The sequence below is a fragment of the Podarcis erhardii genome, assembly GCF_964252035.2.
Source record: "Podarcis erhardii genome assembly, chromosome: 7".
Classification (NCBI taxonomy): Eukaryota; Metazoa; Chordata; class Lepidosauria; order Squamata; family Lacertidae; genus Podarcis; species Podarcis erhardii.
In genome coordinates this window covers 77,229,536-77,252,678 of record NC_138511.1, presented here as the reverse complement: position 1 = coordinate 77,252,678, position 23,143 = coordinate 77,229,536, and the positions used below count along the sequence as shown (strand labels likewise).

General features: G+C 44.8%; 2 protein-coding genes across 2 annotated transcripts; one reads left to right on the top strand and one right to left on the bottom strand.

Moving 5' to 3' along the window:
* The first annotated feature begins 1,814 nt into the window (after positions 1–1,814).
* Positions 1,815–4,210, top strand: LOC309347569 (putative G-protein coupled receptor 33). Its single transcript, XM_081872236.1, has 2 exons — positions 1,815–2,186; positions 2,774–4,210. The coding sequence occupies exons 1-2, from the start codon at positions 2,130–2,132 to the stop codon at positions 3,866–3,868; spliced, it is 1,152 nt and encodes a 383-aa protein (XP_081728362.1). The 5' UTR covers positions 1,815–2,129; the 3' UTR covers positions 3,869–4,210.
* Positions 4,211–5,191: 981 nt separating this feature from the next.
* Positions 5,192–19,330, bottom strand: LOC309345378 (sialic acid-binding Ig-like lectin 5). Its single transcript, XM_081868392.1, has 8 exons — positions 19,185–19,330; positions 17,368–17,769; positions 14,084–14,389; positions 13,921–13,962; positions 12,878–13,129; positions 6,584–6,897; positions 6,039–6,087; positions 5,192–5,839 (listed from the first exon to the last, which is right to left on the bottom strand). The coding sequence occupies exons 1-6, from the start codon at positions 19,294–19,296 to the stop codon at positions 6,590–6,592; spliced, it is 1,422 nt and encodes a 473-aa protein (XP_081724518.1). The 5' UTR covers positions 19,297–19,330; the 3' UTR covers positions 5,192–5,839; positions 6,039–6,087; positions 6,584–6,589.
* Positions 19,331–23,143: the final 3,813 nt, after the last annotated feature.

Here is a 23,143-nt window from a genome sequence, read left to right as displayed (position 1 = left end):
AAAGAGAAGGGCCTCATCCTGCTTCAACTCAAACATCTCAGCCATCTTTTGCTCATTTCCATTTCCATTCTCGTTGTCCCTTGTATGTGAAAAGTATTGCGTGATTTTACTCTGTTTCTCAAGGCACTCCTGAAACAATGGGCTTGTCACTATCCCCAGGTCCCTACGTTTCTTTCTAGTAAGTACCATTTGTAAATCTTTGTTACCAGTCAGGGGTTATTCTTCCTATTTCAAAAACTTGTCTCTTAGGAAGTCTCTTAGGAAGTCAGGGACTCCACCCAACTGAAGACTAAAGTCCAAATTGAGGCAAGGTTTGGGATAGCAGTTTGTAATTTGATAGCTTATAGTTCAGAGCATAACACGGGGTTGGAAATAAATTAGCTGTCGCCCGTTTTCCTTATTATTGAACAGACTTGAGGAGAGCGGCAGCGTGAGGAGTAAACCCTCCGGACATTAGATAACAAGGAGGGCTTTTTTTAAAAAACAACAAGCTAAAAGAACTATTAGAACTATTTAACTACTCTGGAGGAGTTAAAGTATATTAAAAAGGAGTGTCAAAAGTTGGCACGGTGTCGAGCCTGTTTAAAAAAACAAGTTTAAGAACTTGCCTCAGATAGCCTCCAGAGCTCTGCAGCTAGTTCGGCGGCCATCTTTCCGATGCAATAAAAGATAAACCTAAAAAGATGGTGAAAGAAGAATGGGAATGTTTAAATAAATATCTAGGGGATAAGGGCTCATCAAGAAAGACCTGGTTATGTTTAGAATGATACTGCATATAGGGAAATGTTCCCTGATACCAAGATGAGGGATTCTATGGAATGCAGATAGAGAGAATTGATAAGAATAATGATCTGTTGTGACCTTGAAGGAAGTGTACAATAGATGAGCCTTCTTGTGTTTTGGCTCATCTTCCTCTTTTTTTTCTTTTTTCCCTCTCCCCATTTCTTTCCTCCCCCCCCCCTTTCCTCCTCCTTCTTTCCTTTTTCTTTTTTCTTTCCCATAATGGCTTATGTTCTATGCCATGTACTTTGATATTTTTTGTAGTTTTTTTTAGCTTTTTCATTATTATTAAGGAATTTTCTTTTGTAATTTTGGTTGTCTATATTTATCTGTGACGAAGAGTCAGACACGACTAAATGACTAAACAACAAATATTTATCTGTATTTGTTTAAAGCAAAATAAAAGTATTTTAAAAAAGAAGTATTAAAACAAAAGAATTATGCTTTCTTTGAGACTAGGATGATATATAGTCAAAGGCCTAAGTTATCATGTTCATTTGGCTCTCATTTGGTTTCTCCTGGCTTTCCTGGTTCCTTTCATAATAATCATGGGCTGCTCTTATCAGGTAGGTCAGAAAAGGAAGAGGAAAAGCTGGTGAGGGCTGGAAAACCTATCAGATTCCTTGTCACTTCTGTGGCATCATTCTTGATCTCCTGGCTTCCGTACCTCCTCTTTATAGCCAGAAATTGGCAGAGAAGCTAGGAAGGTGTTGGAAAAGCTGCTTCATGGGACTCTGATGCAAGAGAAGTGATGCAGTGCATTTGCTGCCTGATACTTCACTCTTTGCTTTCCTTCATTATCCTCTGCTTGTATATTTCCAAATATAGTCAATGTCACAAAGGCATGATAATGAGAGTTCAGCGTGGGGTGAGATATTATCTGGACCTAAAACCATCCCATTTTTTCCCCAAAAATTTGAAATAGAAACCACCCCACATCCTTTTTTAAAATTGAAGTGAAACCACCCACTTCATTTGCCCACTGGAGCAGTGAATGCAAATGATATTTCAGCTACAGGGACTTGAGGCTGCAATTCTTCAGAAAGCCGAAAGCAAGCAAACAAAGCCAAAAGCTAAAGCAACAATGAAACAAAAAATGGTAGTAAACCTTGTTGCAGACAGTGAAATTTACTTCTGAGTAAACATGCTGAGGGTGTTACTCTAAAACAGGCAGCGTTGCCAATGGAACTCGCTAACAATATATAATTCATGGGCACTCTGTTCCCAAAAACTGAGAAGAAGGAAATGGGTTATACAGTGAACACGCTTGCAGAAATAATTTGTGTGACTCACCAGTCTTTCAGTTCTCATAAATATACTGTGCCCTCGGAGTACTTCTTCAGTTCTGAATGCTGAAATGCACAGTGGAATGCGTTGAGGACAGCTATTCTAGACGAGCAGATCAAGTGAGTGGACATGTTCTGAAGACTGGGTGGCAGGGTGGGTGGGGAAGAGAAGGAAAGTTTAAAATCTTTAAAATTGATTGTCTTTGTAGTTATGGAAAATGAAGTCTTCAGTTGGAAAAGGGTGGGTGTTGGAACACAAGTGATTGGCAACACAAGGCTCTCCAGATGTTGGTGACCTATAGTTCCCATCATCTCTGTTCGTTAGTTTTGCTGGCTGAGACTGATGGATGGAAGCTAGAGTTGAGCAACATCTGGAAGTCCACAGGACCTTCATGAGGACTTGGGTCAGAGTTTCCAGCTGTTAATGGGAAATGGGTTTGAGCAGGGAAGCTACGAATGAGGTCTGAACTCCAAACCTGATATCTGTCCTAGTGAAACCATATGAATGTACATGGTTGCTGATGTTGTTTCTTTGAAGCTTAGAGTGCTAAGTTGCTTAGTTTTGAAATGTGCTTACTCAGAGTGCATAAGCCTGACTGGATAGACACATTTTCCCATTTCCAGTGTTCTGATCTCTCCCCCAAGCTCCCCGTGTTCCCTCTAACTTTCACCTGCCTCCACCTCAAATCTCTTCCTTCTTCTTCCAGGGCACCATGGAGAAAAATAACACAACTATCAGCTTGCAGAATTCCAGCAACACAGAGATGGAAGTAAGCCACCTTCCAGCAGACACAAATCTGGTTGTTGCCATCCTTATCTTCACATGCTTCTTGGTGGGGATAACTGTGAATGGGCTCTTCCTCTGGGTGCTGGGGATGAAGATGAAGAGAACTGTGAATACTATGTGGTTCCTCCACCTGATCCTCACCTACTTAGTCTCCAGCTCACTCATGCCTTTCTTTGCTGTCTTTGTCCTCCTCAATTTTGACTGGATCTTTGGCCCAATCATGTGCAAGATCTTACTCTTCTTCTTCTCTCTGGGGATGTTCACTACGGTCTTTCTACTCACCACCATCAGCCTGGACCGTTACCTCTTCACCTGCTATCCTGTCTGGTCCCAGCGTAACCGCAGAATACCTTTGGCACGGAAGGTAATTGCAGGAGTCTGGCTTGCTTCCCTAGCTCTGAGCACCCCAAACCTGGCTTTTCTGGAGACTCAAGAAGAGGAGGGGAAGATGAAGTGCAGCTATTATTTTATTTTCTCCCCAAATCAAGATGATTTCCATGTTCATCTGGCTTTCTTCTTGGTTCGTTTTCTGCTGGCCTTCCTGCTTCCATTCATCATCATCATGACATGCTACTGTCGGATTGGTTTTGAAATGAAGAAAAAAAGTTTACTGAGGACGGGGAAGATTTCCAAAGTCCTGGTGGCTGCCGTAGCATCATTCTTCATTGGCTGGTTCCCCTATCATCTCTACCACGCTTCACAGCTGTTTAAGGAAGTATCCAAAGCAACAACACAGGTTCTATGGGATACTACAGCCACCGGAGTTTGTTTCAATATCTGTTTCACCCCAATTCTGTACCTGTTTGTTGGGGAGAAATTCCAAGAGGTCTTCAAGACATCAATTTTTGCAGCGTTTAGTAAAGCTTTTGTGGACGATCCCACCAGTCTAGAGGACAATATCCACACTGGCAAGAGGGTTGACCAGAACCATTCAGAGAGCTCAATGGGAAAAACATCTGTTTTGCAGGCAGAGAGTCCCACATTCAAACCCCAGCATCACCAGGTAAATCTGTGAGAGACTGGTGTTAGAAATCTTGGTGGTCCACTGCCAGTTCATGCACTGGACCTCATGGACCAACTTGCCATAGCGCAGCTTCCTATAGAGAAAGACTGTAGCTTGATTGTATATCACAAATGTTGCATGCAAAAGCTCCAAAGCTTCAGTCCCTAGCATCTCCAGCTTGCACTGTGAGATACTTCTGTCCGGATCCTTAAAGAGCCATTGCCTAGCAATGTAGACTCTAACGGTCCAGCACTAAGGCAGCTTCTTATATATGGGGAAAGTACCCAAAACCTGAAAGTGATTTAGGGGAGCAATCTAACATATCCCTGAAGCATCTACTTTGGACCACATGTAGAGAGGAAGGTGGTTTCTTCAGAATGGGGTGAGGTGGTTTCTTCAGAATGGGGTGGGGGGTTGTGTCAAATGACCTTTGGTGGGTCCCCTCCCCTAGTGGGCTCATGAGGGAGAGACCGTGCTCTCCACTTCACCAGGTGGCTTTTACGGATGACCAAATCTTTGCATCTTGATTTATTGCAGAGGTTTTTTATCTTTTAAAGATAACAGTCCAGTAAGGTTTTTTTTCAGATGAAAGGGATAACTTCTTTTTCAAACAGGGGTGGAGAAACTTTCTGGCCTCTTTGGGGCCAGCTCCTTATCTGGCCCCATACCTGCAAGCTAACTTTGATAGGTGGGAGAGGCAACCCACCTGCCAATCATTTTATTTTATTTATTAAATTTCTATAATGCCCTTCATCCAAGGGTCACAGGGCGGTTTACAGTATAAAAACACAGTTTGTTGCCTAACAGTAACAAACAAAAGAATACTCAAACCAATGGCTTCAAGTTACAAGAAAGGAGATTCTGACTAAAGATTAGGAAGAACTTTTATTTGGTTAAAACAAAACAAATTCCTTCCAGTAGCACCTTAAAGACCAACTAAGGTGCTACTGGAAGGAATTTGTTTTATTTGGTTGTTTGTATTGTGGTATGTTATGCTCACTGTATGTTATGTTCACGTTTAATGAGGGTAGATTTGTGTATTGTGGGGGTGGGGGTTTATGTTATGTTGAAAATAAAATTCCAATAAAAATTAAAAAAAGAAAAAAGAATTAGTAACATAGGAAGCTGACATGTAGGCATTAAGGGACCTTATCCCATTTTAATTATTCTTGGACTCTGCCCAAAAAGAAAGAATTGGGGGGGGGGGGTCTTCAGTCTCAGTTAACATGTAATCCTATATCTGCCTTAGACCAACAGCTGTACAATAAAGTGTGGCAAATAGCAATTATGGAAAAACGGACAAATAAAATTGGCAAGAAGTTTGAAGCGTAAATACTCTTTTGCAAGATTGGTACAGCTTTATTGTCTACATGTCTAAAAATGAAAACAGGATTGCCGTCGCATAATAAAACTTTTTGGTTAGCATTAACTGTACACCGCCTTCCATACATATGCTTGTCTGCGACTGGAAGATACTATGTTATTTGGTTGTTATTTTTGATGTATTGCCTGAACTCCATTGCCCAGGCTAGGGTGGGATATTTTATTTTATGTATGAATGATGCTGGTAATAAGTTGCAATAAATTAATGAAATCTATCAAAATAAAGATAAAAAACAATATGGTGCCCACTACATTCATTGCACCACAAATGCACAACCAGAACACTGTAAACACTTTTCTTAGAAGAAGAAGAAATCATCCATCTTATGTCTGTGTATGAAATAGCAGTGCTAATAAGCCATGTTCTTCCTCTTTCATTTGAAATAAACATTCATTTATGCTCTTTCACTGCCTGGACCAATGACACCTGGGAGTGCACAGCGATGTGTGTGATACCGTCCCTCCACTGAGCAAAGGAACGACAGGAGATCCAGTCACCATCATTCTTTTTGTTTCCTTCTGCCCTCATGAGTCAATGCAGCCTTCCTCCAGTTCGAATACCAAAAGGCCAAGAAAAAGAACACGAAACAAAACAAGACCCTAGAAGCAGATGGTGACATAAGAGAGCCATTAGCCAAAAGAGGGGAGGAGGGAACACTGTAGGATCAAGATCTAAAGGGGCTAAAGGGGATTTGGGTGGGCTTCTTGCTATCGTCACTTCACACAGGTGACCCCCACATTTCAGCCAAATCTGGCTCCCAGGGCAGATACAAAAACCAGAAGAAGGAAGATTACTTACTTCATCAGGATGAGGCCTACCACCAAGGGAACAATCGACTCAAAAGAAGCTGAAAAGAAGCAAAAATAAAAGTCAATGTGAACAAAGCAGAACTAGCTCACAATAAAGCAAGAGATAGAAAACAGGAGACAAGATTATTTCACACAGGGATGACTGATCTGTTTCCCTCCAGATGCTGGTGGACTCTATCTCCCATCTTTCCTGACCATTGAGCCATGCTGGCAGGGACTGTTGAGAGTTGGAGTCCAACAATATTGGGAGAAATAAAAAAATCCCTTCCAGTAGCACCTTAGAGACCAACTAAGTTTGTTACTGGTATGAGCTTTCGTGTGCATGCACACTTCTTCAGATACGCTGAAACAGAAGTCACCAGACCCTTATACAGTGGTACCTCGGGTTAAGAACTAAATTCGTTCTTGAGGTCTGTTCTTAACCTGAAACTGTTCTTAACCTGAAGCACCACTTTAGCTAATGGCCTAAATGGGGATTTTCTAATATCAGCAGGGCTGCAAAAGTCAGGATTTCTCAGTCTGGTGGAGTCTCACCTGTTTTCAAGGAACTAAGGAGGAATTGCATGGTCTAGACTCCCAGAGAATTCTAGACATCCCAAGACAGATGATGCTGAGGTCGCCATCCGGGCTACCTGTCCAAATTAGGGAGCTGGTGACCTCATTCTTCTGGACTGAGGAAGAGACTTTCAGGTCTGCCGTGCTGGTATTCTCAGCTACAGTCTTCCTGCCCACTTGCCAATGGATCTGAGGTGGAGGCTTGGAGTGCAGGGAACAGTTGCAGAGGATACCATTGTCCTTACGCCAACAGGTAGTGTTTTTCTGGGGTTTTTTGCTGAGCTTGGGGGCATCTGCAGAGAATCAAGTAGCCAAGGTGAAGAACACTTTCCGATCTAGCTAATGACTGCACCAGCTGCAATACCACAATTCATCCACTAGAAGCAGCCGGGTGCAGACACTGAATCATAGAATCATAGAGTTGGAAGAGACCACAAGGGCCATTGAGTCCAACTCCCTGCCAAGCAGGAAACACCATCAGAGCACTCCTGACATATGGTTGTCAAGCCTCTGCTTAAAGACCTCCAAAGAAGGAGACTCCACCACACTCCTTGGCAGCAAATTCCACTGTCGAACAGCTCTTACTGTCAGGAAGTTCTTCCTAATGTTTAGGTGGAATCTTTTTTCTTGTAGTTTGGAACCATTGCTCCGTGTCCGCTTCTCTGGAGCAGCAGAAAACAACCTTTCTCCCTCCTCTATGTGACACCCTTTTATATATTTGAACATGGCTATCATATCACCCCTTAACCTCCTCTTCTCCAGGCTAAACATGCCCAGCTCCGTTAGCCGTTCCTCATAAGGCATCGTTTCCAGGCCTTTGACCATTTTGGTTGCCCTCCTCTGGACACGTTCCAGTTTGTCAGTGTCCTTCTTGAACTGTGGTGCCCAGAACTGGACACAGTACTCCAGGTGAGGTCTGACCAGAGCAGAATATAGTGGCACTATTACTTCCCTTGATCTAGATGCTATACTCCTATTCATGCAGCCCAGAATTGCATTGGCTTTTTTAGCTGCCGCGTCACACTGTTGGCTCATGTCAAGTTTGTGGTCAGCCAAGACTCCTAGATCCTTTTCACATGTACTGCTCTCAAGCCAGGTGTCACCCATCTTGTATTTCTGCCTCTCATTTTTTTTTGCCCAAGTGCAATACTTTACATTTCTCCCTGTTAAAATTCATCTTGTTTGTTTGGGCCCAGTTCTCTAATCTGTCAAGGTCGTTTTGAAGTGTGATCCTGTCCTCTGGGGTGTTAGCCGCCCCTCCCAGTTTGGTGTCATCTGCAAATTTGATCAGGATGCCCTTGAGTCCATCATCCAAGTCGTTGATAAAGATGTTGAATAAGACCGGGCCCAAGACAGAACCCTGTGGCACTCCACTAGTCACTCTTCTCCAGGATGAAGAGGAACCATTGATGAGCACCCTTTGGGTTCGGTCAGTCAGCCAGTTACAAATCCACTGAGTGGTAGCATAGTCAAGACCGCATTTTTTACAAGAATATCATGGGGCACCTTGTCAAATGCCTTGCTGAAATCAAGGTAGGCTACATCCACTGTGTTCCCTTCATCTACCAGGGTTGTAATTCTGTCAAAAAACGAGATCAGGTTAGTCTGACATGACTTATTTTTCAGAAATCCATGCTGACTATTGGTGATCACAGCATTCCTTTCTAGGTGCTCACAGACTGTTTGCTTAATGATCTGCTCCAGAATCTTCCCTGATATTGATGTCAGACTGACTGGGTGGTAATTATTTGGGTCCTCTCTTTCCCCCTTTTTGAAAATAGGGACAACATTTGCCCTCCTCCAGTCTGCCGGGACTTCGCCTGTTCTCCAGGAATTCTCGAAGATGACTGCCAGTGGTTCTGAGATCACATCAGCCAGTTCTTTTAATACTCTTGGATACAGTTCATCTGGCCCTGGAGACTTGAATACATCTAAACTAGCCAAGTATTCTTGTACTATCTCCTTAGTTATTCTGGGCTGTGTTTCCTCTGCTGAATCATTTGCTCCAAATTCTTCAGGTCGGGCATTGTTTTCTTTATCGGAGAAGACTGAGGCAAAGAAGGCATTGAGGAGTTCAGCCCTTTCTGGGTTCCCCTGTTTGCATTTCACCATCTTCTCCTCTGAGTGACCCCACGGTTTCTTTGTTCTTCCTTTTGCTACGAACATACCCATAAAAGCCTTTTTTGTTGCTTTTAACCTCTCTAGCAAGCCTGAGTTCATTCTGTGCTTTAGCTTTTCTGACTTTGTGTCTACACATGCTGGCTATTTGTTTGAATTCCTCTTTGGTGGTTTCCCTCCTTTTCCATTTTTTGTACACATCCTTTTTTAATCTTAACTCAGTTAAAAGTTCTTTAGATAGCCACCCTGGCTTCTTTAGGCACCTTCCATGTTTCCGTCTCATTGGTATTGCCTGAAGTTGTGCTTTTACTATCTCCCTCTTAACAAACTCCCAGCCATCATGAACTCCCTTTCCTTTTAGTATTACTTTCCATGGGATCTCACCCCGCACTTCCCTAAGTTTTATGAAGTCGGCTTTCTTAAAGTCAAGAAATTGAGTCCTAGTATGCTTGGCTGCTCCTTTCCGCTGTATAATAAACTTCAGAAGAGCATGATCACTCGCGCCTAATGATCCTTCCACTTCTACCCTACTAACCAGATCATCAACATTGGTTAGGACCAGATCTAAAATGGCTGTTCCTCTTGTTGCTTCTCCCACTTTCTGGACAATGAAGTTGTCTGCAAGGCCAGTGAGGAATATGTTTGAGGCATCATCTATGTCCTCCGTTTGGCTTGGGGATCTATAGTAAACTCCCACAATGAGGTCCCTGTTATTCTTCTCTCCCTTAATTTTGACCCAAATGCTCTCACTTTGGCTTTGAGGTTCTAAATCTTGGATCTCTTCACAGGTATACACATCCCTGACATATAACGCCACTCCTCCTCCTTTCTTGTCTGGTCTGTTTCTCTGAAATAGATTGTATCCCTCCATTATTACATTCCAGTCGTGGGACTTATCCCACCAGGTTTCAGTGATGCCTATTATGTCATATTTAGTTTGCTATACCAAGAGCTCAAGCTCATCTTGTTTATTTCCCATGCTTTGCGCATTAGTGTACAGACATTGAAGTCCATTAATCATTCCCCCGTGTCTCTTATTTAAGGATTTTTTCCTCCCACCACTAGGTCTGTGTGCTGTTTGCTCCATTTGGTCTATGACATTGGATGATCATCTTCATCAATTGATAGACTCCTCCTTCAGGAGCACTGTCTCCCTCCCCCACATTAGTCAGTTTAAAGCCCTCCTGATGAGGTTTCTGAGATTTTTGGCAAAAACATTCCTCCCAACCGTTGTGAGGTGCAGCCCATCACTTGCCAGAAGTCCATCTTCAAGAAACTGCAGTCCGTGATCTAAGAATCCAAACCGTTCCTGTTTACACCATTTGCGAAGCCAGCTGTTCACTTCCACTATTTTCCCCTCTCTCCCTGGGCCACGTCGTTCAACTGGGAGGACAGATGAGATGACAATTTGTGCATTTAATTGCTTCAATTTCCTGCCCAGAGCTTCATAGTCTCTTTTGATCTTCTGGAGGCTATTGCTTGCAGTGTCATTGGTTCCCACATGAACCAAGAGGAAGGGGTATTTGTCAGTGGGTTTTATGATTCCTTGCAGTCGTTCAGTTACATCTTGGATCTTAGCCCCAGGGAGACAACACACTTCCCGAGACATCTTGTCAGGCCCACAGATCACTGCTTCTGTTCCCCTCAGTAGGGAATCCCCTATCACCACTACATGCCTCCTCTTAGGTTTGGTTGGGGTTCTTCCGTGAGCTGTCCGTTCCAAGGACGCCTGCACATTCCCTGAGGACTGACTTTGCTGCTCGTCTTCATATACCTGATCGACTGTAATGAGGGAGAGATCCTCAAATGGAGTCTGCTCTTCGTCTTCCATGCTAGGGGAGAGGACCTCAAAGCGATTGTGTATTTCTAAACTATCAGAGTGAACCCTGGGCCTCCTACTTCTTTGAGTCACGTTTCTTCATATATCTGGCTCCTGTGTTGGTGAACTAGCCTCCTTCTCAGGGGAGTCCCCTGTCTCCTCCTTGGTGGAGAAGGTGTGCTCTTTTGCTTCCAAGAAGAGCTCCAGCTCTCTAATTCTTTGGAGCGTAGCTACACGTTCCTCCAGTTGCTGGACTTTGTCTTCTAAGAGGGCAATCAACATGCAATTGCTTCAGGTAAAGCTGCCTGCAACCTTTGGCAAGATGGCAAACATTGCACAGGAACCGCAGGCGACTGCAGCTGTTCCCTCACCCTCCATCTTGAGAACGTGTTGTTGGGGGTGGCTACAGCGGTCCTCCATCATGAAAAGTGTGAAGACAGGACAAATAACTCCCCCCCAAAAAAACCTAGGTCTCCCCCAACAAACGTTTGAGACTAGCTCCCCTAAATCTAAAAGATGGATCAAACTGCGCGCGCCACTAGGCTAGGCTAAGCTAAGCTAAGCTAATCAGCCACAAAGAAACAGACACACCAGAAAACCCTTTTTGCTCCTTCTTCAGCTGCTGCCCTGCAAGCTCTGATAAGCTCCTCCCACAGCTAATCACCTGCCTCAACAGAAACCCTGCCCCCTCTGACCTTTGCACAGGGAGAGCAGCTAATCAGCCACAAAGAAACACACACACCAGAAAACCCTTTTTGCTCCTTCTTCAGCTGCTGCCCTGCAAGCTCTGATAAGCTCCTCCCACAGCTAATCTGCTGCCACCCTAGTTCCCTACTCTGTTGCATAAGGTAAAATCCTACTTCGGCTTGGGTTCAGAAGGCAAGGAGTTTCTTTCCCCCTTGTGGCCAGTTTGAAAATAAAAGCAGAATTTACAGGAATGGTTTACAAGAACTTAAGAGCTGTGTCTCATAGAATCTTAGAGTTGGTAGGGACGCCAAGAATCTCAACTAAAGCATCCATGACAGATGGCCACCCTGCCTCCAAGGAAGGAGAGTCCACCACCTCTTGTGGGAGAAAACAATGCGGCCTGGGCTTTTCCAGTGATGGGGCAGCAACAATAGTAAAAGAGGCACTGAATGGGTTTCTTCTGTCCATGCTGCTATTAGAGGCTCAGGAACCCCTTAATGAAAAAGGGAGTTGGCCTCCCTAAATAGTCACAGTACAGTGGTACCTTGGGTTAAGAACTTAATTCGTTCTGGAGGTCTGTTCTTAACCTGAAACTGCTCTTACCCTGAAGCACCACTTTAGCTAATGGGGCCTCCTGCTGCCGCTGCACTGCCGCTGCACGATTTCTGTTCTCATCCTGAAGCAAAGTTCTTAACCTGAGGTACTATTTCAGGGTTAGCGGAGTCTGTAACCTGAAACGTATGTAACCTGAGGTACCACTGTACTCTAGGCAGCTACTCTCTAAAGAGAAAAAGACAATGCAGATTCTTGCTATGCCAAATGAATATCAGAATATTGGGTTGTGCAATACCGCAACATCTAAACACAAGGCCCACCTATGAGGCTATCACATAGTACCTAAGAGGGGGAAGAGAAATTACTTTGCAAAACGACTTAGGTCCCCACAAGCAGCATCCTTATGGCAGCCTTTTCATTGGATAAGCAACGGAACTATGTTCTGCATCTCCAGGTAGCAAACAGTGAGACCATTGCCACCTGGGGATATTCCTTCATGAGATGCTCATTAGACGAAAAGGTCTTGAAGCAACTGAAGATGGGCAGGTGGGAGAGGGACATCCAGCCATTCTCCTCCATTGTCCACCCAGACCTTTTCTTACAAAACATCAGAGCCACATCCTACACATCCTGCTTTATGGGCAGGACAGATATGTGAACAAAAAACTTCTAAGTTTGGCCTTTGCATTTAATATTAGAGAGCTGTCATTCTGATGAGAGGTTGCATAAATATGCCCTCTCCTGGTGAATGAGGATACTCCCACAGATTTCAGACAAGGGTTATGTTCAGTGACTTGAATTTGTGGTTTTGCCCCTGGGGCTGCACTTATATGCATCCTGAAACTAACTTCTTAGAAAGCTTCTGCATATATGTAAGCTCATCATGGGGCTCCTGAACTTGTGATGAAGCTGTCAAAAGCTGCATCTCACACTACTTGGCTGACACACTGTGCAATGCAGCCACAGCCGTGTACATTTGCAGAGGTCCCCTTAGTGGAAGCATGCTGGTATTAGTTGCAGGTCAAGCCACTTAGCATACAATGGAGTTTCCCAGGTTAATGCCCCCAAGGAACTTCCCACTCCCCATCTCTTACATTGCACAATCACTGAGAGATTCTTCCTGATTGAGCCATGTGGATTCTCTGCCTGACACTGATAAATCCCAGCATCCTCTGATTTAATGTTGGACAGCTGAAGAGTATCTTTACTGCACTGCATATGGTTGTTTAGGGTCTTGTTCTTCTTCATCCATGTCACGGAAGGAACAGGTTTGCCCTGAGCTTCACAAAGCAGGCTGACGGTGTCACCTTCTCGGACCACCAGCTTTTCTTTCTGCGTGGAGAAATCTGTAAGAGAAATGCAGTTAGATCACAATTGGTCCTGGGATGCCTGATGCTAAGGAATCCTCATTCAGTGCTGAGATGTACTTGTGTATTTTGAAGAAGGATGGTTGACACCAGGTCTGCAGAAGTGGGGATTCAAATCTTTACAATGATTATAAATTATAATTGGTTCAAGACAGCTTTGGGCCATAGTTTTGGCATAGAACTGGCAAGAGAATAATTCAACTGGCAAGAGAATAATAATAATAATAATAATAATAATAATAATAATAATAATATCCCCAGTTTTTCCTTCCACTGGGAAAACTTGGGCCCATTTCTTTTCCTTCTCATTCCACTTTAATACACCACTTAATGCCAACATTGGATTCTAAATGGCTTACGAAGTACAAAAACCAGTTACACAAACATTAAAATATAAACAGCCGCAATTGAAATATGCAATAGAACAGTCCCATTAAATAGAAACCCCATGGCAATTAAAAGAGGAGACCCAGGTCAAGAGCCTGAAGGGTGCTACGGTGGTGAGTGAATTTTGGTTCGGGTGCAAGGATGCATGCATGGCATGGCTTCTGGAAAGACCCAGTGAGCCCAGCTCCTCCCTGTTACCATCCAGTTTGTCTTCAACTCTCCTTCAAACCACCATCCTGGGCTCTGCCCCAACTCCCAGCCATCTCTAAAACCCTTCCTCCTGCACAATCCCCACTCTGAGATCCCGAAGCAGCTATTGGTTGTCCAGCAGAGCTCAGTGAGGATGGGGATGTGCAAAAAGTCTTAAGAGTTTTGTATCTCACCAGGGTGTCCAGGCCTTGTGATTCTGATGTCCTGAGGTGGGTCTGAAACATAAGAAAACAGTGAGGGGAGCATGAAAGGAGTAAATTGGCTTGCATGGGCTAGAAAGAACTGTTGGCTGTTCATGGGAGGGGGAAGCAGTACTGAGCTATGGGAGCTACTCACAGACCACTTCAAGAGAGAGTGTATTCACAACTGTTCTCCCAACTGCAGGGTAATAGACAAGGCAAGTGAGGGTTCTGCCTTGATCCTCCAAAGTAGGTGTGAAGGTGAAGCCAGAAGCAAAGGTCCAGCTCCCATTGCTGTGCTGATGGTTCTGTGCACTTGCTTGTCCTGGCAAATTACTCCATGAGATTTGAGGCTGGCTCCATGATTCCTTCCATGGGCAGGTCCCTGGCGCCTGGCAGATGAGGGTGACGCTCTTCCCCGAAACCACCTCTGATAAGTTCAGGATCTTTAGCTTTGCCAGCTCTGAGAAAACAAAAGTCCCCAGGATGGGATCAGAAGAAAATTCACAGGCTAAAGTAACTAGGGAACAGGACACAGGAGTCCTGAATGATGGATGGTCACCAGCACTACTTTACCCCCAACTTTGTGGCAAATCCTGCCATTCTTTCATTTGTCCTTTAACAATAACTTTGTGTCTCTCCCTTAGTAGACTGATTCCCCATGCAATGATCTGCTTTCTCTACCAATGTTGGTCAATGTTTCTGCCCATTGTGGACTCAGCCTGGAGAGGGAGAAATCTTGATGGCTGCCACTATGCTGCTGAACATGATTTTTGATACTCAGGATCCTGAAATTGGAGGATGAAGCCAGATGTGATTTGGGAGAAACAGGAAGAGGGGAAAAATGACACCTTTAATGCAGCAGCCACAGGAGGGATCTGCCTTTCATCAAAAGAAGAGCACAGGCTGAGGAGGGGTCACTTAACCCTTAAACTATTTTTTCTGAAGCAAATGGCCACCCACCCAAACTGCTCACTTGCATACAGGGGAATAGGAAGCAGGCCTGCATATCTTTTGCTGTGGGGTGAGGAGCTTGGAGAGGGCAATTTCTAGAGACTCAACTATACTGTTGCAAATAAAATCTTTCAAGTGTGTTGCAAAGAGATATATAGAAATGTGGCACTAGATGGTGATGGTGAGCCATGGCAAACTCGATACACTTTCCAAAACAATTTTTTAAAAGCATTTCCTCAGTGTTTTTTAATATGTGTGTAGATTCCACCTAGGAGACATGGAACAAATCCAGAACTCCCCTGTCCACACTCCCCACCCCCTCCATGCGCACACCTTCTTCCAGGAATGGGTTGTTGAACTGTGATAATGAGTCTAGCTTGTCTGAATGGAAAGAGGTGGATGACAATGTAGAAACAGCTGACATTTACCTGAATGCCATGTAGCCGACACTAGCCTGGCTTTCATATCACCTTAAACCTAGATAAACTATTGTTTGAAGGTGAATGCACACTGTGTCAGTGCAGGGGACCCAAATCAAAGGTGTTTTGCTCCTGCCATGTTGCCAGGAGCTAAGCCATGGTTTGGCAGAATGTTAATATAAACCAGTGGTTCCCAATTAACTAATTACTAAGGACCCCCTATTTTTCAAAAGCCGAGCCCCAGTCCCCCTACTTTTGAACATTTTGATAGCTCTATGGTAGTTACCTCTGCAAAGCAATTTTTTGAACAAAATGTGGGGTAGCCTTTAATAAGCAAAGGATTTTAGGTATACTAAAAAAACCAAACTAGGGCTGAGAGATATCTGGTATTCAACATTGTGATATATCAGCAGCTAAACATCACCATGTTCCCATATATCACAATGTCTGAAATTGGAGATTGGGCATGGGGGAAGGAGCAACCACAGAGATTGGATGGCTGGGGGGAGGAAAGGAAGTGAAGTCACCCCCACTGCATGGTTTGAGTGGGAGGGGGTGGGGTGCATCAAGCCACCATCAGGGGGGCAGCCAGTGAAGAAGCACATCCACTGTGGCTGCTGCTGCTGCTTTCCTGCTGACTAAGAAAAGCTGCTCCGAGTCCGTGCCAGGGGAAGGTAGTGCCACAATTCCTTGAAGTGACAGCAGTCGCCTGCCCTGTTCTCCATCAGTGAGAGGAGAAGGCAGTGATCGGCTGCCCTGGTCTCCCTTGGCGTGAGGGAAGGCAGCTCAGATCAGCAGTGTTATCAGCAGTGTTATCGTGCGATTTCGGTGTTGCCTTAAAATCGGCTGCCTTGCTCTTCCTCGAGCAAGGAGTGATATATTGCTGCATATTACTGGGTCAAAATTGTTATTGTGGTGTGATTTAAAAAATGATTTTTCCCAATTTACTGAAAAATTGCACAGTGCTAAAACAGACCATAAAATTTGTTATATTACCATGCAAAAAATGACAAAAAAATAGTTAGGGGAAAGGCAAGGGATCGGGCCGCGGAGGCCCTGTGTATATTCTGCAGACCCCCAGGAGTCAATGGACTCCTAACTGGGAACCACTGATCTAAACTCAGGTTCATGATTTGTTTCTCTCCAAAAGAAACCATGAGCTGTAGCATAGGCTTGCTTTTTAGCTAACTGCTCATGGTCTGTTTGGGGCTCAGACATTTAGCTGAGGCTTAATCTCCTGTAAAATCACCTGCCCCACACCAGCAAAGGGAAGGTTCTCCACCTCCATGCTTAGCCAAATCAAGGCCTAGCTCTGTGCAGAACAGCAGCAGGAGAAACAGGGGAGGAGCAAAGTGCCCCTAATTTTAGCCCTGTGCCTCAACCCACTGTGCACTCACCTTAAAACCAGTCAGCTATGGGAAAGTGACCTGAGTTTGAGGCCTGGACAAAGATAAGAGACACACCTGTTGCTCTGCCCACATTTGCTAGAGGCTCCATCCATGTGTGCTTCTGGCCCTGCCCACCACTTGCATGTGGCCCCTGGAATGAGGGCTATGAACGAAATAAATGTCCCCCACCCAAAGCACCCTCTGGTCCTAGAATTCAGGGTGCAGTGGATTAGGACAATGTTCCAGATCTGCACTGAGGCTGATTTCAAAGGTGGCAAGAGAATACCTCTCTGCTTCTCCTGCCATTGAGGAAGCTGTGGAGAGAGGCTGGGGGAAGGAGAAGAAGCAGGTGATGGGATGGCAGCTGGAAGTGAAGGAGAAAATGCCTCCAGTTTCCTGTTTCTCCAGACTGTCAGCATAGAATCCATGAGAGAGTTCTTCCCTCTAGTGAGCTGTGTAAAGTATTCAGACATTTGGAGATGCTAATGATCTAATTTTGGCATTACAATAATGGAGAGGAACAGGAAGCGTGGAGCACTTGTACCTCCTGTCCCTTTGGCATCAGCATAACGTCCAGAGGTCAAGGGATATTTGTAGGCAGAGCCTTTCCCCCCTTTACAGCATGAAAAAGCACAAAACAGGGAACAAGGAAGCAAATAAAGAAGTAGGAAACCTCTTACCTGTCACAGAAACACGAGGTAAAATATAATGAGAATAGCTGAAGATCAGTCCTTTCTCAATTCGAAAATAGTACTGCCCTTCATCCTGATTCTGAACATCATTGATGCTAAAGGAACAGTCACCTTCTGATGGATTTCCAGTCAACTGGAACCGATTCCCAGCAAATGAGGCAATGCTTTGATCCTTGTCATTACTGGCAACAACACTACCAGCATTTGGGCACCACTTGTTGCGAATATAGGACCCAGCACCAGTGTTCTTAATCCAGTAGACGTATAATTCCCCAGGATACTGAGAAGTGGGATAAGTGAAGTTGCAGGGAATGTGAACGCAGAGACCTCTCTGCACAGTGACAGCCTCTAGCGCTTTAAGATCATATCCCAGGAACTGACTCCGCAGACCTGCCAAAGGAAAGAAGGAAGGAGTTCACTGGTTTGTGGGCTTAACAAAGACCAGTTTTGCAGCTGACCCTCTTGCCAGCATACTGTACACCTCGAGAATAACATTCTGCACAGTCAACAGCACCAAAACATCAAGGGTTGTCTGGAGCAGCAGCGCCTGGGGATTATGGTGGGTCTCCAGTCCCAGGACTTCCCAACCACCTACCACAGTAGCAGGACCTCAGGGGGAGGCGTTTCCTGGGCCAGGGCAAGAAGGAGGAGGACATTCAGGTGTGAGTGTCTAGCAGGTGCCACACATACTCTCAGTCAGAAGGAGGAAGGTGCTCTCAAGCCCCCTGACCAAGGACCTTGAACCCGGGTTATTCCGGTGCTCCTTGGGCCTCACACTGGAGCTCTTCCTGCTATTTGTACTCAGGACTCATCATTTCCAAGTTTTAAAATTCTTCACTCTTAAATTAAACCATGAAGTGAGCAAAACTTAGGAGGAACATAGGACGCAGAGCTGGCCTCAAGAGGTGGCATGGTTGGGTGTCTGTCAAGACCCCTTATCCCAGTGGGGATTCAATGATAAGAACCCTCTGGAGCTCCTGCAGTGAGGAAGGGGCATGGGTGGAGGGTGTCTTGTTCAAGGACCACCCAAAACCTGGACCTGATCAGAAGCTGCCTTATGCTGAGTCCATCCACTGGTCCATCTAGTTTTACTCTGATGGGTGGTGCCTTTCCAGTGTCCCAGACAGGAACCTCTGCCAGCCCTTTCTGGAGATGCTCAGGGTTGAACCTGGATCTTTTTGCATGCAAGTTGTTGTTGTTGTTTGTTGTTGTTGCTGCTGTTTATTTATACCCTGCCTTTTTTGCCTGACAGGTACTCAAGTTGGCTTACAGATGAAAATACAGTGGATGCTCTGGTTGCGAACGTCATCCATACGGGATCCATGTTCGCAACCCGCAGCGGCACATCTGTGCACGCGCGGGTTGCAATTCAGCACTTCTGCACATGTGCGACAGCCGAAACCCAGAAGTAACCCATTCCGGTACTTCCAGCTTTTGGCGGGTCCGTAACCCAAAAAATCGCAACCTGAAGCATCTGTAACCTGAGGTATGACCGTATAAACAGCTGAGGGGAAAATAGTCACTAAAAAACGATTAAACATTGGTAGAATCAAAACTACACACATACATTTGAAACATACATATAATTACAATGAAAACAGCACAGCACCATCCCTTTCATTAAAAAACTGTCAGTTTCCAAAAGGAAGTTCTCCTCCACTGAGCCGTGGCCCTTCCCTCTTTCGACATAGCACTCAGAAGAGCAAATTTTCTCATTTCTGCACACCAGGGATGGATAATATGTGACCCTTCAAAAGTCGGGGGTTGGCCGTGCTGGCTGCAGGTTCCCCAGCCACCATATCTACCTTTGCAGAGAAAGGCAAGAATCAACAGTGTCACCGTCGCCATGGATGAGGCTGGGTTCTTCACCTCCCAGGTGAGGCTCATGAGTCCTCTGGTCCTTCTGCCCTTTGGCATCTTTTCTGAACTGGAGGCTTCTTTCTGAGGATGGAGCTCTGGGGGAAAGAAATAGGAGAAGAGGAGCATGAGGCACTAAGTGAGCAGTGCTAGATTCTGGAAGAAAAAAAATATGCAAGCAGTGTTCGCCACAAAGTCTCCCATTCCAATTTGACCATCTACCATGAATTCAGACTCCAGGGTCATAAGGGCCACTAGCCGCAGCCTCACATTTCCTCTTCATAATGCAGGGTTAAATTAGCCAAGGGGTTGGACACCTCAAGCCATGGGGGGAGGGGGCCAAATGTGGCCCTCCAGTCCTCTGTATCTGGCCCTTGAAATTCTTACTAGGCTACACACCTTTTCACTTCGCATCCTTCTTGAGAATTAGCTTGCCTGGAATGTGCCCCCAGATGGTGAGATGTCCTTTTGCTTTCCTGGATTGAGGATAAATGTGCATGGAATGGTAGTGGCTATAGAAACCTCTGTTTTTTTGCTGTACAAAGGTAAGAATTTTGTCAGTTGCTCCACCCACTCTGATCTTGCCCACTGCTGGCATATGAGCCCAGGAAGCTTGTCCATGAGGGAGTGTGGGAGAGCTGAGGGACTCTCCATACTGGTACACACACACACACACACACACACACACACACACGGAGTGGAGCCAGTCGCTTTCCACAGGCACCCAGGCACCCAGAGAGTCATGTTCCTGAGATATATCACACAGGAATGCAAAGGAAGCTCGCACCCTGGTGAAAGGGCCACTGTGGAATCTGAGCTAAGGAGCCAAGTGCCTCTGTCTGTGTGTTTTTGTTGGGCAGCAATGAATGGAGAAGAAGGAGAAGACTGAAGAGAAAGGAGGACCCAATTGCCACCCCTCCCTTTGATAGTTCCTTGTTGTTTCCACAGGTGAAATTTCTCATCTCAGGTTGCTATTTGTCACCCTTGTGAGGCAAATAGCAGCTTGTGGGGGAGGATGAGCCCTCACTGATGTGGAAATGTGGAGAACTAAAGACTGGGGAAATGAGACACTGAGAGAAACCAGGGGGAGTGCTCCGGCAGGGAGCTTGAAAGCAAAGACCTGAGCCTTGAAGCACAGCACAAAACCCATGGGTGAACCCCCTGCTGTATATAGCTGCACCTGCAGAATAAATGCAAGAAACAGGAGAACTACCCCCCTCCAGAACCTTCCGATTCTTGCCTGAGTTTTTTCTGCAATAGTCGCCCTTGGGAAAAACAGCCTCTTTTGCTCCTTTCTCTGAGAGTGGGAGAGAGAGAAAAAGAGAACCAGAAAGAAAGCTGCCTTTAACACCAGGGCAAGCCCAAGACATTTTGATATTTGAGGTGGAGCAGGAACTGGCACACACACACACACACACACACACACACACACACACACAAACAAAACAAAAAAACAAGGTGCATAGTATTAAAGGCCAGTCAAATTATTTTGACCCACCGCCTTAAATCAGCTTTCTGCCTGAAGCAGCTCCCTCACCCTGTCCAATAGTAGGGTTGGCTCTGCTCACCAACCCTCAAAAGAACCTCCCAAACATCTACTTACTAAACCTCTTCTTGTGAACTGTGAATCCTCAGAATGATAGCTTACCCCTCACAGGGAATTAGGTAATAGGAACCAGAAAAGCAGAAGTCTCAGAAGATGGCTTAGTCAAACAGGATGTAAGCAGACTTAGATTATCTTTTTTTTAAAAAAAAGATTACAAAGAGAGAAAGTAAAAAACAAAAGAAGAAAAATAAAAAAGACAGAAAAAATACAAACAATTATATAAAAAAAGCCCCTTCATGGATAACTGCCTTGCCGTTTCGAAGGGGCTTGAAGAACTCAGAGAAGCTCTGAACTATGCCGAGCAAGGCACCCAAGATGAACAGGTCATAGTGGAGAGTTTTGACCAAACGTGATCCACCTGGAGGAGGAACCGGCAAGCCACTCCAGTATCCCTGCCAAGAAAACTCCATGGACAAAGACAACAGGCATATAAAAGTTATGACGCTGGAAGATGAGCCCCTCAGGTCGGAAGGCGTCCAACATGCTACTGGGGAAGAGCGGAGGGCAAGTACAAGTAGATCCAGAGCTGATGAAGCAGCTGGGCCAAAGCCGAAAGGACATGCCTGGAATATGCCTGGAAGCGAAAGGAAAGTCCAATGCTGTAAAGAAAAATATTGCATAGGAACCTGGAATGTAAGAACCATGAACCTGGGTAAGTTGGAGGTGGTCAAAAATGAGATGGCAAGAATAAATATTGACATCCTGGGCATCAGTGAACTAAAATGGACGGGAATGGGTGAATTCAGTTCGGATGACCATCATATCTACTACTGTGGGCAAGAAACCCGTAAAAGAAATGGAGTGGTCCTCATAGTCAACAAAAGAGTGGCAAAAGCTGTACTGGGATGCAATCTCAAAAATGATAGAATGATCTCGATACGAATCCAAGGCAGACCTTTTAACATCACAGTAATCCAAGTTCATGCACCAACTACTGGTGCTGAAGAAACTGAAATTGACGAATTCTATGAAGACTAACAACACCTTATAGAAGTGACACCAAAGAAGGATGTTCTTCTCATTATAGGGGATTGGAATGCTAAAGTAGGGAGTCAAGAGATAAAAGGAACAACTGGCAAGTTTGGCCTTGGACATCAAAACGAAGCAGGGCAAAGGCTAATAGAGTTCTGTCAAGAGAACAAGCTGGTCATCACAAACATGCTTTTCCAACAACACAAGAGACGACTCTACACATGGACATCACCAGATGGGCAGCATCGAAATCAGATTGATTATATTCTCTGCAGCCAAAGATGGAGAAGCTCTATACAGTCAGCAAAAACAAAACCTGGAGCTGACTGTGGCTCAGATCATCAGCTTCTTATAGCAAAATTCAAGCTTAAACTGAAGAAAGTAGGAAAAACCACTGGGCCGGTAAGATACAATCTAAGTCAAATCCCTTATGAATACACAGTGGAAGTGAGGAACAGGTTTAAGGATTTAGATTTGGTGGACAGAGTGCCTGAAGAACTATGGATGGAGGCTCGTAACATTATACAGGAGGCAGCAACGAAAACCATCCCAATGAAAAGGAAATGCAAGAAAGCAAAGTGGCTGTCCAATGAGGCCTTACAAATAGCGGGGGAGAGAAGGCAAGCAAAATGCAAGGGAGATAGTGAAAGATACAGGAAATTGAATGCAGATTTCCAAAGAATAGCAAGGAAAGACAAGAAGACCTTCTTAAACAAGCAACGCAAAGAAATAGAGGAAAGCAATAGAATGGGAAGAACCAGAGATCTGTTCAAGAAAATTGGAGATATGAAAGGAACATTTCGTACAAAGATTTCCATAATAAAGGACAAAAGTGGAAAGGACCTAACAGAAGCAGAAGACATCAAGAAGAGGTGGCAAGAATACACAGAGGAATTATACCAGAAAGAAATGGATGTCTCATATACCCCAGGTAGTGTGGTTGCTGACCTTGAGCCAGACATCCTGGAGAGTGAAGTCAAATGGGCCTTAGAAAGCACTGCAAATAACAAGGCCAGTGGAAGTGATGGTATTCCAGCTGAACTATTTAAAATTTTAAAAGATGATGCTGTTAAGGTGCTACACTCAATATGCCAGCAAGTTTGGAAAACTCAGCAGTGGGCAGAAGATTGGAGAAGATCAGTCTACATCCCAATCCCAAAGAAGGACAGTGCCAAAGAATGCTCCAACTACCGCACAATTGCACTCATTTCGCACGCTAGCAAGGTTATGCTTAAAATTCTACAAGGAAGGCTCAAGCAGTATGTGGACCGAGAACTCCCAGAAGTGCAAGCTGGATTTAGAAGAGGAAGAGGAACCAGAGACCAAATT